This window comes from Dipodomys ordii, unplaced genomic scaffold, assembly GCF_000151885.1.
Source record: "Dipodomys ordii isolate 6190 unplaced genomic scaffold, Dord_2.0 Scaffold134, whole genome shotgun sequence".
Lineage (NCBI taxonomy): Eukaryota > Metazoa > Chordata > Mammalia > Rodentia > Heteromyidae > Dipodomys > Dipodomys ordii.
The window spans coordinates 2904405-2920601 of NW_012267350.1; the positions used below are offsets into that span (position 1 = coordinate 2904405).

The 16197-nt window shown below is 37.3% G+C and overlaps 1 protein-coding gene across 1 annotated transcript in view; it reads right to left on the reverse strand.

The window, feature by feature from the left end:
* Maoa (monoamine oxidase A) overlaps window positions 1-16197 on the reverse strand; it is a 64332-nt gene that overhangs the window by 18327 nt on the left and 29808 nt on the right. Inside the window, exons 4-6 of the mRNA XM_013030858.1 lie at window positions 4035-4139; window positions 3223-3314; window positions 621-762 (exon numbers count right to left, since the gene is read on the reverse strand). Coding sequence (XP_012886312.1) covers window positions 621-762; window positions 3223-3314; window positions 4035-4139 — 339 coding nt within the window. The remainder of the gene's footprint in view (window positions 1-620; window positions 763-3222; window positions 3315-4034; window positions 4140-16197) is intronic.

A 16197-nucleotide genomic window follows, 5' to 3' on the forward strand; every position in this document is an offset into this window, starting at 1 on the left:
ATTCAGTTTATAGTTTAACTTAGCTTATTCAGGAACTGCTCTGAACTTTTGTTTAGTGGAAAGATCACAAATAAATTCCATCTTATTCACAATTTACCCTTTCGTGTTTAGTATTTGGTAAGTTAAATTGTAAAAGAGTAAAATTTATCCTTCATTTTTTAAAAATTCAAACATTTTTTGGCTACAAGCTTCTTTTCAAGAATGAAAAGAAGAAATGAGCCGGGCGCTGGTGGCTCACACCTGTAATCCTAGCTACTCAGGAGGCTGAGATCTGAGGATCACGGGTCAAAGCCAACCCGGGCAGGAGAGACCTTGAGACTCCTATCTCCAATAAACCACCAGAAAACCGGAAGTGGCGCTGTAGCTCAAGTGGTAGAGCGCTCGCCTTGAGCTGAAGAGCTGAGGGACAGCGCCCAGGCCCAGAGTTCAAGCCCCACGACCGACAAAAAAAAAAAAAAAAGAAAGAAAAGAAGAAATGAGAACTTTTCTGCAGACATGACTTTTGAGATACTTTATGTTGCTAATTATTCATGACTGGAACTACTGAAGCAGTTACAAGGACATTGCTCTGGGTAAGGGCAAAGTCACAAAGTTGCAGTTTCAGAACAGCCACACCATACCTGGCCTCCGTTAGAGACTGAGAATATCCTAGTGGTACCACCGCACTGTTTCACATACCACAAGAACCACAGAGCAGAAACCTCATGGGGCTCAGAGGTGACATTGATGTTCACAAAAAGAGTAGCAAACTCCCTAGCAGTCCTATTCACAGAACAAGAATCGAAGTTAGGCATCAATAATATAAGCACAGAGAAGCACATGTTTTCATAATGCAATATTTCACAATTAGAAAGTACTTCTGTTGGGGCTGGAGAGGTAGCTCAGGTGGTAGAGTACTAGCCAATGAGCAAAAAGTGTCAGATCAAGAGTTCAAATCCTGGTCTCAGATTTAAAAAAAAGGAGTATTTTTTCGAAACAAAAAAAGTCTTATGAACTCAATTTCTAAAGAAACACATTTGTTCATTCTTGAGGAAAGTAAATGATGTGGGGAGATGGTAACTTCTAGAAAATGGGGATGGATTACAACCAAAAAAAAAGCTGATGGTATGGATGAATAACATCTTCCAGGAGTAGTCTTAATGGGCTATTAGGGGTGGCATGGTAGAAAATGCCAACAAATTGCTAATTGCCAATTATGGATTACTTCCAATATGCTAATCTTATTTCAGTCTAATATGCCAATATGCTTCTCAGTGGTCATTGGGGTTATTTTTTCCAATCTATTTTAAAGATCTACACCTCTTCAGTTCTTTGCTTCTACCCTGGTCTAGGATATTGGACCAGCTTCTACCTGGTTGTACTATCCCCTCTTATATACTATAGCAAATGACTTTTGAGTTCAAAGCTGAACAAAACCTTCTGCTTGGCTGGGCAGAGTATCTCAACTTTATAATACCAGTGACTCAGGAGGCAGACATTGGGATAGAGGTTTCAAGGTCTGTGCAGGGAAAAAGTTAGTGAAACCCCATCCAACCATAAGCCAGATGTGGTGGTCATGTCTGTAATCTCAGCTACATAGGAGGATGGAGACAATTGTATTTCCAGACCAACATGGGCAAAAAGTTAGTGTAACCCCCGCCCCCCTTTTCTCAATCAATAAGCCATGGTGGCATGTGCCTGTGATCCTAGCTACATGGGAGGCTATGAAAGACTTGTATAACAAAAACCCTTCAATGGCCTAAAATGGAAAGTTCAAATCTTAAATATAGCCTCAAGCAGTGCTCCAACCTCCCTTTATACCACATATTCTTCTCATCTCTATGGTCCAGGTACACTGACTATTCAGTTGCTAACATCTGTCAATTTTCTTCCCATCATAGGTGTTCACAAAATGTGTTTCTCCTTTTGACTTTCTAGGCAGATACCAGCCCCTCACATCATCTTTACATCTCCTTCCTCCCCTCCGATCATGTGGGTCATTCCTAGAGGGTTCCATCCCTTTCATAATATCTACCTTTTCCTTTCCCCTACTCTGCTCAGTGGATCATTCCTGAAAGATACCAGTACCCACTATTATCCACCCAACCTGTTTCTACTTGCTCCTCCAGTCATTCCTGGAAGATACCATGTCTCCCTCTGTCCCTGTGGACCAATCCTGGAATATATCATTCTGCCCCAGCACATACTAGTAAATACAGAAAGGGTATATCAGGATGCTATTTTCCAGAAATGATCCACAGCTCAGGAGAGGCTGGAGGGTGTTTAGTCAAACATAGTGTCTTCTGAGAATGCACCATAGAGCTAGGAGGAGAGGGATAGTGGTAAATGGATTTTTTTATGGGAAGGACCCACAGGTGAAGGGGAAAACAGGATGTTCAGATGGTTTGGAAATAGGTATTTTCCAGGAATGACAGATAGGGGCTGAGGGCAGACAGTGAAAGTAGAACAATTATAGGGGCTGTATAAGAAAATCAGGTAGGGTCACTGACTCTATGAGTCATTCAGGAAAGACAGTATCTTGTCTTGTTCCAGTAGCTCAACTAGGAAGACCTGCCCTGTCCCCATTATTTAATGCACTCATCACATCTGTGCTTCTCTTTCTTCCCTTCAGCAGAGCTCCTTCTTGAGCCTGTCCACTCTCCTACAAGGACTTTTGATTTTCTTTGTCTTGTATTAATAAAATCCATTCCTGCTTTAAAAAAGATTATATTGCCTAGTCTTGTAGTGGCCCTCTTAGTTAATAATAATAATCCTGTCATTAAGTCATAAAGTCATGACTATATTAATAAACTCTAAGTTACTAAACTAGTCACATAGATCCTAACTGAACTATTATAGGTTATATTTTTCATTCATACAGATTACCTTCCCTCCACTTTTCTATCATTCTATATCAATATGGAATTGCTTTTTAAATTTTTGCTAACTGCTTTTGTAGCCAATCTCTATATAATATAGTCGTAATTATGCTTACATTATATAGTGATCAAACAACCCTTTCATTAAAAGATGTTCTATTCCATGTACCTATTTTCTTAAGTTTTTCACTTATTGTCTGCTTAAACCTGTTCTAAAATATTGAAAGTACCTTCAAAGTTTCTATGGACAGAAAGATTTCCTCTTTACTTTTTTCTAAAAATTATTAAGAAAAGCATCATAGCTCAAGACAGGAAAAGGATCAGGAGGAGAGTTAAAAAGTAGATTTTAAATAGTAAAGCATACTTTGTCCAGCAGATCTTATCAAAGAGATCTTTCATAGTCATCTTGTCCCATTCTTCAGCATGAGGGGCATCCCATGGTGCATCGGCTGGGATCTACAAGGAAAGGAAGTCCCATGGTCCCACTTTCAGGCATGAAGGTAATTGTCACTACTGCCAGATCCCTCTGAAAGCCCTAAATGAGAACCTCTGAAAATTGTTTTTTAGTCTCTTGTGCAATGTATGTTGGCTTGAAATTATATGTAGATGTGGGGTGCTCTTTGTATTCCATGTTCTAATGCTATTGCCAAAACAGTATTATCACAAGTACACTTAAAAGCACTATAAATTTAATATGTAATGCAATTAGCATGATAATGATGCTTAAAAGCTAATGCCCATTTTAAGTCCCCAATTCAAGTTTGAGAATGTGATATTACAGAGCCTAAGTGTAAGTAAACAAGCTTTGGGGCAGAAAAAAAATCCTTCACTAGTAGTATTATGGATGGATAACTATTAAGTAGAGATACCTGGCAAAAGATGTCACAAAAATGCTCAATGACAAAGAACTGAAGACACATAAACATTAGTATCAGCAAGAGTGGGTTAGAATGCTGGTGTCTTGCTGTGTAGTCTTGGATAAATTATATAACCTCTTGGTACTCATTTCCTCCAGTTGTTGAGTGGAAATCATACCAGCTTTGCAGTTGTTGGGTGCACTGGAAATGACATACATAAAAAGGGTCTGGAGCAATGTTTCTAGCACCTTGGATGGATGGTAAACAGTTGCCACTGCTGTTTCAGTAATAGACTGCACAAACTGAACACACATTTTACCTCCTTTCCCATTTTATCCATTGTCCGCCACAGATTGTTGTAATCCAGGTATGTAATGGGATTCCACACAGGTGGAAATGCTCCCCGAAAAGGATAAGATTTCCCCTGGAACATACAAGCAAAGAAAACCAATTACAAAGGACAATCTTTTAAGTAAGCATAACATTCTAAACCACAACAATCAACCAACCTAAGCCATTTTCAAAGGAATAGGATCCTCACTGGGTCAGAAGCATTCACTTTATTGGAAAGCATATACATTCTACCTAAACAGGCCCAACTTTAATAGGATTAATAAGTTTCCTGAGTGTTGTATAAATTTGTTTTAATTTATAGGAAATCATGGCTTTTTGATTCATTTCTAGCTATTTGAACAAATAAGGTAATTCATTCTAGCTTCTAAAATCTGAGGCCACAAAATTCCTGAGTTCTTATCTCTTTGGAAGAATGATCCTACTCAGATGAGAACAAACTGAGGACGTGAAGGACTGTCTTTAGACCACATATAGGACAGGAAGCAAAGGAGAACATTTCAAATAATGTTTTAAGGTTTATACAAGCTAAATAAAGACTGGCAAGACTGCAGACTATATCTGATGACAAGAATCAAAATATTAGCAGTATGGAACAATGAGAATATGTAAATTTGGCCTGTCTAGTATCCACTCTTCTTTCTGAACAGTATTTTGGTTTCCTTTTGGGAAATTGTCTCTGCTCCTCTGTGTACAGCTATGTAGGGAAGATGGTTCTGTGTACCAGTGGCCATTACAAAAGTGATGATGGTTAGATTCTTCTCCCTCCAGCCTACCTCAGTGATACAGTTCAGCTTCGGGCATGTGAGCTGACCTAGACTCAGAGGACTTTAACCCTAGAGGCTTTTGCCCAAGGATAGAAGAAAGCAGAATATAATTTCTCTTTTCTCAGGACAGCATGATAAGCAGATGCTAAGCTGCTATACAGACCATGACTATGGCTTCTGCCTCTAACTTTCCAGAGCTCCTCTGCTCTCTGCAGATTCTAACATGTAGACCTATAGTCTTGTGTTGATTCTGTGACCCCGCTCATTTCCTTTGAGTAATTTCCCTCTGGTTTGGTACTAATGTCTCCAACATGAGGATGGCTTACCAACACATTTAAATTTCCCATTCATTGTGTAATATACATTATGCTAAGCAAAAGCAAGGGTGAATCTTTAGAGAAAGCCACCAGGAGTAGGTAGTCTCTGAGGCCTTATTTGCACATTCAATTAATTTTATAGTCAGCCTTCCATATCCTCAGGTTCTGTATCCATAGTTCTGATTATGGAAAATATTTAAGTGCTATCTGTTATGAACATGTACACACTTTTGTCTCACCATTATTTGTTAAATGCTACAGTATAACAATTATTTTCATAGCATTTACATTATACTAGATACTAGAAACAGTCTAGAGAATATTTAAAGTATATGGAAGGATATGCATAGGTTATATAAAAATACTATGACATATTGTAAGCCTCCTTGGATCTTGGTTTCCATAGGGGTTCCTGAAACCAATCCCTAAATATACTAAGGGACAAATACACTTTAAAAATAACTGCCTTCTTCCCAAAATACAACCTCTCATGTAAATATACACAGGGACATATGCATTTTATATACAATTAAATTGACTAGGGTAGAGTATATGCAAAAGTGAAATTCCATGGAGTAAGTTCTTTGAACAATTAACAGACAGTTTAACAAAATGAATGCCAGGAGGCTAGGACATAGTTTGAATGGGAAGGGGCATTGGGCATAGTGATGAATGGTAGAGGGAAAGGTGGACATATATAGTCATAGTATTCACTATACATATGTGATAAAATAAGTGGGAAATATGAGTCCTGGGGGGAGGGGGAAAAGGATAGAAAGGATGAGGAAGGATGATAGAAGGGGTGACTGATCAAGAATCACTGGATCCATAAATGGATATGCTAAATTGTAATATCCTTGTGTAAACATGTGAAGATTAAAAAATAATAGCTGTCTTCTTGCTGGACATGTTGGCTCATGCTGGTAATCCCAGCTACTCAAGAAAAGCAGAGATTAGGAGAATTATGGCTTAAGGCCAACTTGGACAAAAAAGTTAGTGAGAGCTTATCTTAACAAAAACTAGGTTTGTCATCCTAGTTGTGTGGGAAACATACATAGGAGGATCACAGTCCAGGCTGCTCAAGTAAAAAGGTGAAACCCTAACCCCAAATTAACTAAAGTAAAAAGGACTGAGGATATGTCTCTAGTGGGAGAATGTCTGCTTAGCAAAGCACAAGTTCAATAATCAGTACTGCTAAAATAAAAATAAACACATCTCAATATTCATAAAGTCCAAATCTTTTCTACTAGTACAATTTTGCATGAGAAAATTTTAATTGAGTAAATATTTGTAGAAAGTTGCCTGCATGTACTATACAATATTGGAAGTTATATTAAACATTTTTCAGAAAGGTTAAAAAAAAAACCCTTCTGACCATCAAAGCAGGTTCACAAGACATAACAGCATACCCATACCTTGCAACTGAGTAAGAATATATGGCATTAAATAACAAAGAAGTAAACTGCCTTTCCATATAGCAAATTTGAATAGCCTTGGTAGATAACATGGTCTAATTTCTTATCTGAAAATGCTATGCTGAAATGCCACAGTACAACATTTTAAGACTCCAAATCCTTTATCACCATCACCACCATCATCACTAACATTTATTGAGCTCTTTCTCCATGCCTGGCATTGGCTAAAGCTCTTCATATGCGTTATGTCATATAATGTTCTCCCCAGCTCTGTGAAGGCAAGCACTATTAATATTTCCATTTTATAAATGAAAACACTAAAGCCCAGCGACAGTAGCTAATAAACAGTAGAGCAGAAATTTCCTGTTCTCAGAGTCTTTGCTCATAAGATATATTTTCTTGCCTCCTACATGTGTGATAGAATGTGGAGATAGGTTTGTTTCGACAACATTTTAAACTTCTCAACTAAAAGAAAGTGCTCTAAAATGTGAAACTTATAAATCTTCCACATGTATCTTTTCTGTTTCTAAACATTAAGAATAGAGAGTAAGAATCCCCAGGTTATAGAAAGACTACTGAGGAAACATGACCATCTTTGGAAAATGCTAATGTGTTCTGAGAGAAAAGGGCAGAGACATTTTACACTGAGCACAAAAATAGCTACAGAGAAGAGAGAAGCTGGAGTTAATAGCTTGGACAGCCTTCAGAACAGCTGGTTCTTTTTATAATTCATCCCAATTGAAAGCTAGGAGAAAAATGTATTTTCCTGTTCAAAAGTATATTTATACCTAATAGCTTCAAATAAAACTGATCTAATTTGAAAAAGAATATTGTATTAAAACAATTTAAGTACTTTTAATCATCTGGAGATGTTAATTATTATAAATATAACTTGACAAAATGTGTTCCATATTTCTAAGTTCTTTATACAATGATGCCAACTTGAGTGTGCTTATACAAGATCCTAGAGGCCTAGTGATTGAACTTTCATAAATACACAAGGGAGCCAGGAGAACTGAAAGGTTCAAGGAGAGAGAAGAATCTGACCTGGAAATTTCCTTAGGTATAGAAACCATGAAATATTCTTTAAAAAGATCATAAAGGCCATTCATAGCAAAAACTTTTATCCTGTTGGCAAAGGCACCAAGTAAATAGAAGATTTCATTAATTAGTTTTATCTTGATCAGTTTCTGCCTTCTCTGTCCTTATCTCAAGGAAAATCTAACCCTGCTAGAGAAATGTGGGTAAATGTCAACTACAGGACACCCCTTCCTTTCTAACAAATATGTAACATGGATTTATTTTCTCTATGGCCCACTTCTCCAGACTGCTTTTGCAAATAAGATGGTAGGAGACCCTAGGGAGGTCTCTCAGCTGAAAGAGAAGTGCCTGAGATTAAGAATTTTAGTTTACTAAATGGGATTGTATACCTTCTCACCAAGAAGTTAACAATTTCTCTATCCTAAACCACTTCTTAGCAAGAAATGCCTAAGAGTAAGTGAAGCAGGAACTGTGGAATAATACTTCCAAATGATTAGTGCTCTTTAAAAATAAAAGAAAATAAAAATTCCAAAATAACAAGTTCATTTTGTTCCCATGCTCTGAAATTTACTACTTTTCCAAAATGGCCTTAAACTTCTAAAACACCAACAAAGTAGAAATTATTGATGTTGAATAAAACACAATGTCCTTGGAATTGTGTCCCAAATACTTAAGGATTTTTGATAAACCACATCTTTAATCTACAATGTCCATAATAGCAGGAGGTTACTGAAAGGAGATAACAGTTTATGATGCCTATATCAATTTTTATTGTTGGTTCTATAAGCTAAGCCAAGTTAATAGTAAGGAAGTGAGCATTTACTGATTAGCACATTGAAGAGTTTCACTTCTATGTACATTTTATATTTTAGTTAAACAAGGAAATGACTAAATGCAGTATCTTAAGTCACTGAAGAAACTGAAAAATATTTTAACCATCTTCAAAATAGCTTCCAGATTGGTTTAGAAATATGCCTTCTCAACTGACATAAATTCCTTAGGACCTATATACCCCTACTATTTAAAATTTTATTTTTTTAAAATTTTCCTGGAGATGCAATTGAACCTAGGGCCGTATACATTCTAGATAAATCCTCTATCACTGAGGTACATCTCCAGTGAGAGAAAATCTTTGATGATTTCTTTTCTATAATTTACAACAATCCTCTGAATAATGAAATCAAATAAAACAAGACATCCAATAAATAGGATGGCAGCAGTGTGCTGTTTTAAAATTCAACAAATTATTTTCTTCCCTTTTCTAATTGTGGGTAACCAAGCCCTCTTCAAGCATAGTAACTTCAGCTGGGTATAATGGTTCACAGTGGTAATCCCAGATATTTACGAGGCCAAGACTGACAGGATTGCAGTTAGAGGCCATCATGAACAAAAAAAGATTGGCAAGACCTCATCTTGATCAAACCAGGCATAGTGATGTGTGCCTGTGAGAGACCAACTATGGGCTCAAGTGGTAGTGTACCTACCTATCCAATATAGGGCCCTGAGTTCAAATCCTATTACTGTCAAAAATAAAGGCAAAAATAATTTCTACTACATAATTTCTGTGGGACTACTGAAGACATACATATTTTTCAATTGTCATTCTTTTCATATTCCTTTTTCTCCTTTGATGCTAGAGCTCAAAACTAGAGTTTTGTGCATGTTAAGCTTGGGCTCTACCACAGAGCAATGCTCCCAGAACTCCGTTATTGCACCTCATAGTCAAATGATGCTTCTGTTTTCTTCAAATCCTTTTATTTCCTGAACTGCAACTTGTTTCTTCCTAAAAACTTATAGGGACCCTTTACTCTAAGGTCATCAATGAGTTCCTTATAGCTAGATCTGAAGGTATGTATCCATCCTACAAGCACTTGGCTGCATCTGATCCATTCCATTAGATTGTACTCCTCCCAAATCTTCACCTAGTTGCTTGAGCCTTTCCCCTCTCCCACCCACTGAATCTCCCAGAGTTCCATCTTAAGTCTTCCTTTTCCTCTGCCCACCCATTTCCTGTTTCCCTGGGAACTCATCCACATCTGGATTTGTTATTATATTTGCAGTGTTATGGTTTGCATTTTTATGTCTGTTCCTTGTTTATGAGTACAAAATTGTTATTTACAACGTTTTACATAATTGCAAGGGCTTGGTTCTTGCACGTTTGCTTATGAACTGACACTTCATAGCTTCCAGAAAATACAATGGGTGCCTAAGTCATGTAATCCCATCTCCAAAGAAGGAGCCACTATATTCAGGTATAAATGATGTACTAGCATCAAGAATGAATAATTTAAAAATAATAATTATAGTCTTTCCCATGGGATTTTAGTGTGCATGCATGCGTGTGTGTGTGCGTGTGTGTGTGTGTGTGTGTGTAAACTATTAAGATAGAAACAACATAAATCTGTGTTGAGACTCTTGGTAAATTAACACTACTGGCAGAGTCATTGTTTATAAAACATTTTTTTGGAGCCAGGTGCTGGTGGCTCATGTCTATAATCCTAGCTACTCAGAAGGCTGAGATCTGAGGATCGATCACAGTTTGAAGCCACCTTAGGCAAGAAAATCTGTGAGACTTATCTCCAACAAAACACTCAGAAAAAGTGGTAGAGCATTAGCCTTGAACAAAAGAAGCTCACGGGCAGAACCCAAGCCCTGAGTTCAAGCCTCAGGACTAGCAAAATGTATATATTTTCTGACTTTCACAAATGCCATTAACTGGAGAAGAAAAGGCAGTTAGACAAAAGATGAAAACGTTACCTTCTTGAAAACACATAGCTAACAGCCTATTTACATATTATTCCCATATCCTATAATGCACCTATTAAAAGCTACACTTCATAACTGACTTATATAACTAACTAATCTGTATATTATCTTTATAATAATAATAAAAAATAAATATCTTAAAAATTTAAAAAAGTTACATTTCAATGGATTTTGGTATATTTGAAGAGTGTACAACTATGTACTTTTAGAAAATTTTCGTCCCAAGGGAAAAATTCTTTATTCATTAGTCACTCTCCATTCTTTTCTACCCCATTTTGAAGAATTACCAATCTTTTCCCAAAAATAGATAAACCAATATTTTAAAATTCTCACCAGCAATATATAAAATTCTAATTATCTGCCCTATTAAAACACTTGTTATTATTTACTATCTTTTTTATTATAGCCATCTGGGAGGGCGTAAAGTGGCATTACATATTGACTTCCTTTTTTTCTTTTTCTTTTTGCTTTCCTTTCCCTTTTTTTTTGGGGGGGGGGTGTCCGGTCATGGGGCCTGAACTCCGGGCCTTGGCGCTGTCCCGAAGCTCTTCTGCTCAAGGCTAGCACTCTACCACTTGAGCCACAGCGCCACTTCCAGCTTTTTTTCTTTTTTTGCTTATGTGGTGCTGAGGAATCAAACCCAGGGCCTCATGCATGCAAGGCAAGCGACCTACCACTGAGCCACCTTCCCAGCCTTCCTTTCCCTTTTTTTGTGGTGCAAGGTCATGCTAGGTAGTTTATCCTGGCTTCAAATTTGTGGTTCTTCTGCCTCCGCCTTCTAAGTTCTAGGATTTAGGATTACAAACATGCATTATCATGGTTTTATGGGGTGTTTTTTATTTTGAGAGAGAGGGCCTCAGCATACTGTCTAGGCTGACCTCAAACTCTGGACTCAAGTGATCCTCTTGTCTCAGCCTTCTTAGTAGCTGAAACTACATGACTAGGCCACTGAGTCTAGCTCCTTATTATGGTATTTACTTGAATTTCCCTAAAAATTAATGATGTTGATCATATTTTCATATCTTTATGGGCTATTTGTACATCTTCTTTGGAGAAGTATCTATTTGAGTCTGTTGCCTATTTTTTGTACCATTCCTGGGACTTGAACTCAGGGGCTGGGCATTGTCTCTGAGTTTTTCTGCTCAAGAATAGTATTTTACTACTTGAACCACACTCCCACTTCTGGTTTTGTGGGTGGTTAATTAGAGATAAGAATCTGATGGACTTTCTGCTCAGGCTGGCTTCAAACCATGAATTTCACCTTCCTGAGTAGCTAGGGTTATAGGTATAAGCCACTGGTGCCCAGTTTTTGCCTGTTTTTTTTAAATTAGATTGTCTTTTTGCTATTGAGTTTTATGAGTTATTTATATATTCTGTATATGAGACAATATATTTTAAAATTGTATATGAGACAATTTTCAAATATATTGTCTCATTCTGGATATAAACAATTTACAAATATTTTGTCCCACTATGTGAACTGTCTTTTCAATTTCCTGAGCATATTCAAATAACAGTTTTTTAAAAAATGTTTTGATTGCTGGGTGCTGGGAGCTCATGCCTATAATCCTAGCTACTCAAGAAGCTGAGATCTGAGTATAGTGGTTGGAAGCTAGGAGGAGCAGGAAAAGACCACAAGATTCTTATCCGCAATTAACTATCAAAAAAGGACAGTAGTGGAGAACTAGCCTTCAGCAAAAAGCTCCATGACAGTGTAAAGGCCCTAAGTACAAGCTCCAGGACAGGCACACACACAAAAAAATTCTTTGATCAACTTAAACTTATCTTTTTGTTGCTGTTATTGCATTTACCTTTGTGCCATCCAATAAATCATTACTTATATCAGATTTAAAAAAAACTTGTACAACTCCTTTATATAACTACTTAAAGATAACAAAATGTGAGATAATGCAATAAAATAAAATCTAAGTGCTGAATATTAAAAAAATAAGGAGCTGTAGTAGAGTAGTCCTAGGCCTCTCATAGCTGTTCACTTCAGACAACTGGGGCCTTAGTCTGTCTATTGTGCATAAGGGATTTCTTTTCCCCTAGGAATTGGTTCAGCCCAAGAGAAGGAGAGCAGAATATGAGTAATTTGCTATTCTCAAGGGTGACACCATCCAATGAAGAATATGAACAAAATACCTCAGTTTCCCTGTCTTAGTAAGGCAATTCTGTAGTATAGTCCACAAAATGATGGAAAAACCTAAAAATTGAAAATACTTTGTTTAATTTTTATGTTCTTTAAACTTAAAAGATACTAAAAGGTCAGGCAACAGTGATTCATGCCTATAATCCTAGCTTCTCAGGAAGCTGAGATGCAACCCTTATCTCCAATTAACCAGGAAAAATCCAGAAGCAAAGGTATGGATCAAGTGGTAGAGCATCAGATTTCAGTGGAAAAAGCTAAGTGAGAATATGAGGCCCTGAGTTCTCATCCCAGTACCCCCCCCCCACACACACACTGAAGGAAGACAGGTATGGTGGTGCATGCCTACAATTCCAGGAGGCTGAGGCAAGAGTATGATGTCAAATTTGAGGCCACTCTAGAATGTACACTGTAATATCAAAACCTTGAATCAAATAAAAAACCTAAAAGTGACCATGCCAATTTCCTTCACTAATATATTCCTTCCTTCCTTCTTTCCTTTCTTCCTTCTTCCCTCCCTCCTTCCTTCCCTTTCTCCTACTCTCGCTCCATCCCCTGTAGTGAAGACCTACCAGCTCCATATACAAACCTTTCCCAAAATGATCAGAAAGCAACATTACCATCAAATTGACTAGAACGTACTATATGTAATATGTTGATAGTATCAGAAAGTAATAAAAGACTCAGTATTTTAGAAAATGCAAATCTCTAAAACTATTTCCTACATTAGCATTTCTCACTCTGATCTTTATTTACAGACATCGTATAAAATGGTTCCATGGTGATAAAACTGGGAAGTCTTGGTTTATAGTTAAACAGTTTTTTTTTATTGCCAGACCTCACAGGACTCCTAATTTGTTAATGAGCATCCTGACTCTCAAAGATTGGGCTAGAACATAGAGCACTTCCAAAATTTATCACAGAACTAAACCTTCTCTCCTGCAAAGCATTTTTTTAAAGATTAATGTTGTTTAGGAAACACTCAGGAAATATTTCTTCACATTCTGGCTAGCACTTGTTGAAGCCTGAGAAAGTGTGGAATAAAAAAGAACTTGTGATAACCAGAATATTTATTTCCCACCTGCTACTCAGGGAAGACAGTCTCATTTATATCCCTCTGGATAAGTAGGTACATCATCCCATAACATTGAGTTGAAAAGAGAAATAAAATCTCTTGCAAAAAAATCTCTTGCACATCTAGTTAAAACTCCAAGTTCATAATGGACTGTACTCAGTCTGGACCCTTCTTGATAGTGCAATGATAAAGTATGTTACCAAATGTTGAAAAGATGAAGGGAAAAGTAGAGCTTTCAAGTTAGACTGTTGACTGGGTGAATCCACATTGTCTATCTGTGACAGGACAAAGTCCTGCTCCTGTACTGAAGGAAGTCATTTGAACAACAGCTCCAGCATTATGATGATGGATATGATGATGGCATAGAGTGGGAAAGAGAGTAGCCATGGATCTATCAGACTATAGTACAATTTTCCTAGCATTGGAACCTAACATTTTTTCCTTTGTTAAAAAATAACCTCCATTTTGTAGTAAGATTTAATGGCCCATTCCTACAATCCTAGCTAATTTGGATGCAGTTCAAGGCCACTCTGGGGGAAAAATTAGTGAGAACCTCTCTCAACAAGTAGCTGGTTATGGTAGATGCATTTGTTATACCAGCTACACTGGAAGTATAAATAGAAAGACTGCAGTGGAGGCTTTCCCAGACATAAATGCAAGACATTATTTGAAAAATAACTGAAGCAAAAACAAAGAGAAATTGGCCTGGGGGCATGACTCAAGATTAGAAAAAGACATGGGTGTTTATGACTAGTCCACTGGTAACTTCTTCCCAAATAATTATATGGATTAGTACCTGTACTCATGTCTGTATTCCAGAATCTCCTTTATCACCTGCTGCTACTCAACAGGTATAAACCAGAGTGATTTCCTTCTATTGGTACTGAAGCCTGATTTTTTTCAGTGATACTTCTCTGCTGGATATAGCTATGGAAACTAGACCATTGGGTACTCTGGCAGACATAAAATTTAATCTAAGCTTGCAGTTCACTATGTATCATTTGAACATGACAAATTAAAGGAAAGCTATGGGAATGAAAGGAAATGAATCATTCCCTTTGTTTGGAAAAGCTGACATGAGAAGAGTCTTCCAAAATGAAAAGGATTCATTTCCACAGCCTTCAGGACCAAGCTGTTCATTATACTGAATAGTAATTAACACAAATTTTCTGATTGCATTGGATGTATGAAATTCCAACACAATGCAAAAGAAAAAAATAGAGTACTATAAAAACATTACTGGACTGACAAAAAGCATTCTCCTTTCAGTTCCAAGTTCTGTGGATACTGATTAATGAATTCTCCCCTCCCTTCCTTCTCAGGGTCTTAATTTTGCCAGGCAGGCTCTCTATCACTTAAGCCACCCTTTTTGGCTTTCAGACGTTTTTCAGGTAAGGCCTTGGGTTTTTTTGTCTGGAGATGACCTGGACTAAGATCCCTTTATTTATGACTCCCACACAGCTGACACCACAAACATGTGCCAGCATACCTAGCTTGTTAACTGAGTTAAGGGGATCTCATTGGCTTTCATACTGGCTTTGAACAATGATCTTCCCTATCTTCATCCCCAAATAGTCTAATTATATGTATAAGCTACCATGCCTGGCCTGATAAAGTTTACATGCCTGCCTTTCTTGTTCCTATAAGACTTTGAACCAAACAGTCCTTTTTACATTTTTTCATCTCTAAAGTAGCAATTACTGTCATTTATTAAGACTCTGAGGCCTACTGAGTTTTCAAAAGTTTTTTTTTTCCGTTGAATTTGACTCTGAAATGGAAAAGCTACAATGAAGCACCAATACTGTTAAGCGTAAGATGGCTTAATGACAGAAGACTTTCTGGCTGGGTCTGAACTTCCCTTCTTCAGCAAGTATCAGAAGGGACTGGGTATGGGATTCATAGACATTGGTTTAGAGGTTTCAAGTATTAGGAAGAAACTGCAAAAGTCTGAAAATTGAAGATAAATAATAGAACCTTTTGGATATAGTAGTAGATATGTGCTCTGTGGCAAAGATAGAGATTACAGAGGGGAAAGTAGAAAGGAAGCAGAAAACAAGGAATAAGTTTTACTCTCCACTGAGTAATTACATTCCAACCTGAGAGGTCAAAAACTTCAGTAGTTATGCTGTTGTGGAGACTAGAGTGATCTCCTTTGAGGGGGCTGTTTATAGAATGTTTCATTCTATTCATGAGGCTTTTTTTTGCCATTTACCCAAATGTCATGGCTTCACTAAAAGGTGATTGCCAAGCTCCACAGCCTGAGTATGAGAGAAATTCTTTGTGTTTCACCTAACTCATTCTCTGTGAGGTTAGGAAAAGTCACTCCAAGGCAAGATGGTGACTATAGGACTATTCAATGAGTAGTTAGCAATAGGTCCTTTTCTGCCTATGGTTGGTACTCTACCACTTGAGCCATGCCTCCAATTCCTAGAAATAATTCCTATATGGGCTAGGGATGTGGCTCAAGAAGTAGACGCTAATTTTTCCAAAACCTTCATCATAAAGAGGTGTTGGATCTTGTCGAATGCTTTTTCTGCATCTATTGAGATAACCATGTGGTTCTTATTCTTGCTCCTGTTGATGTGATGAATAATATTAATT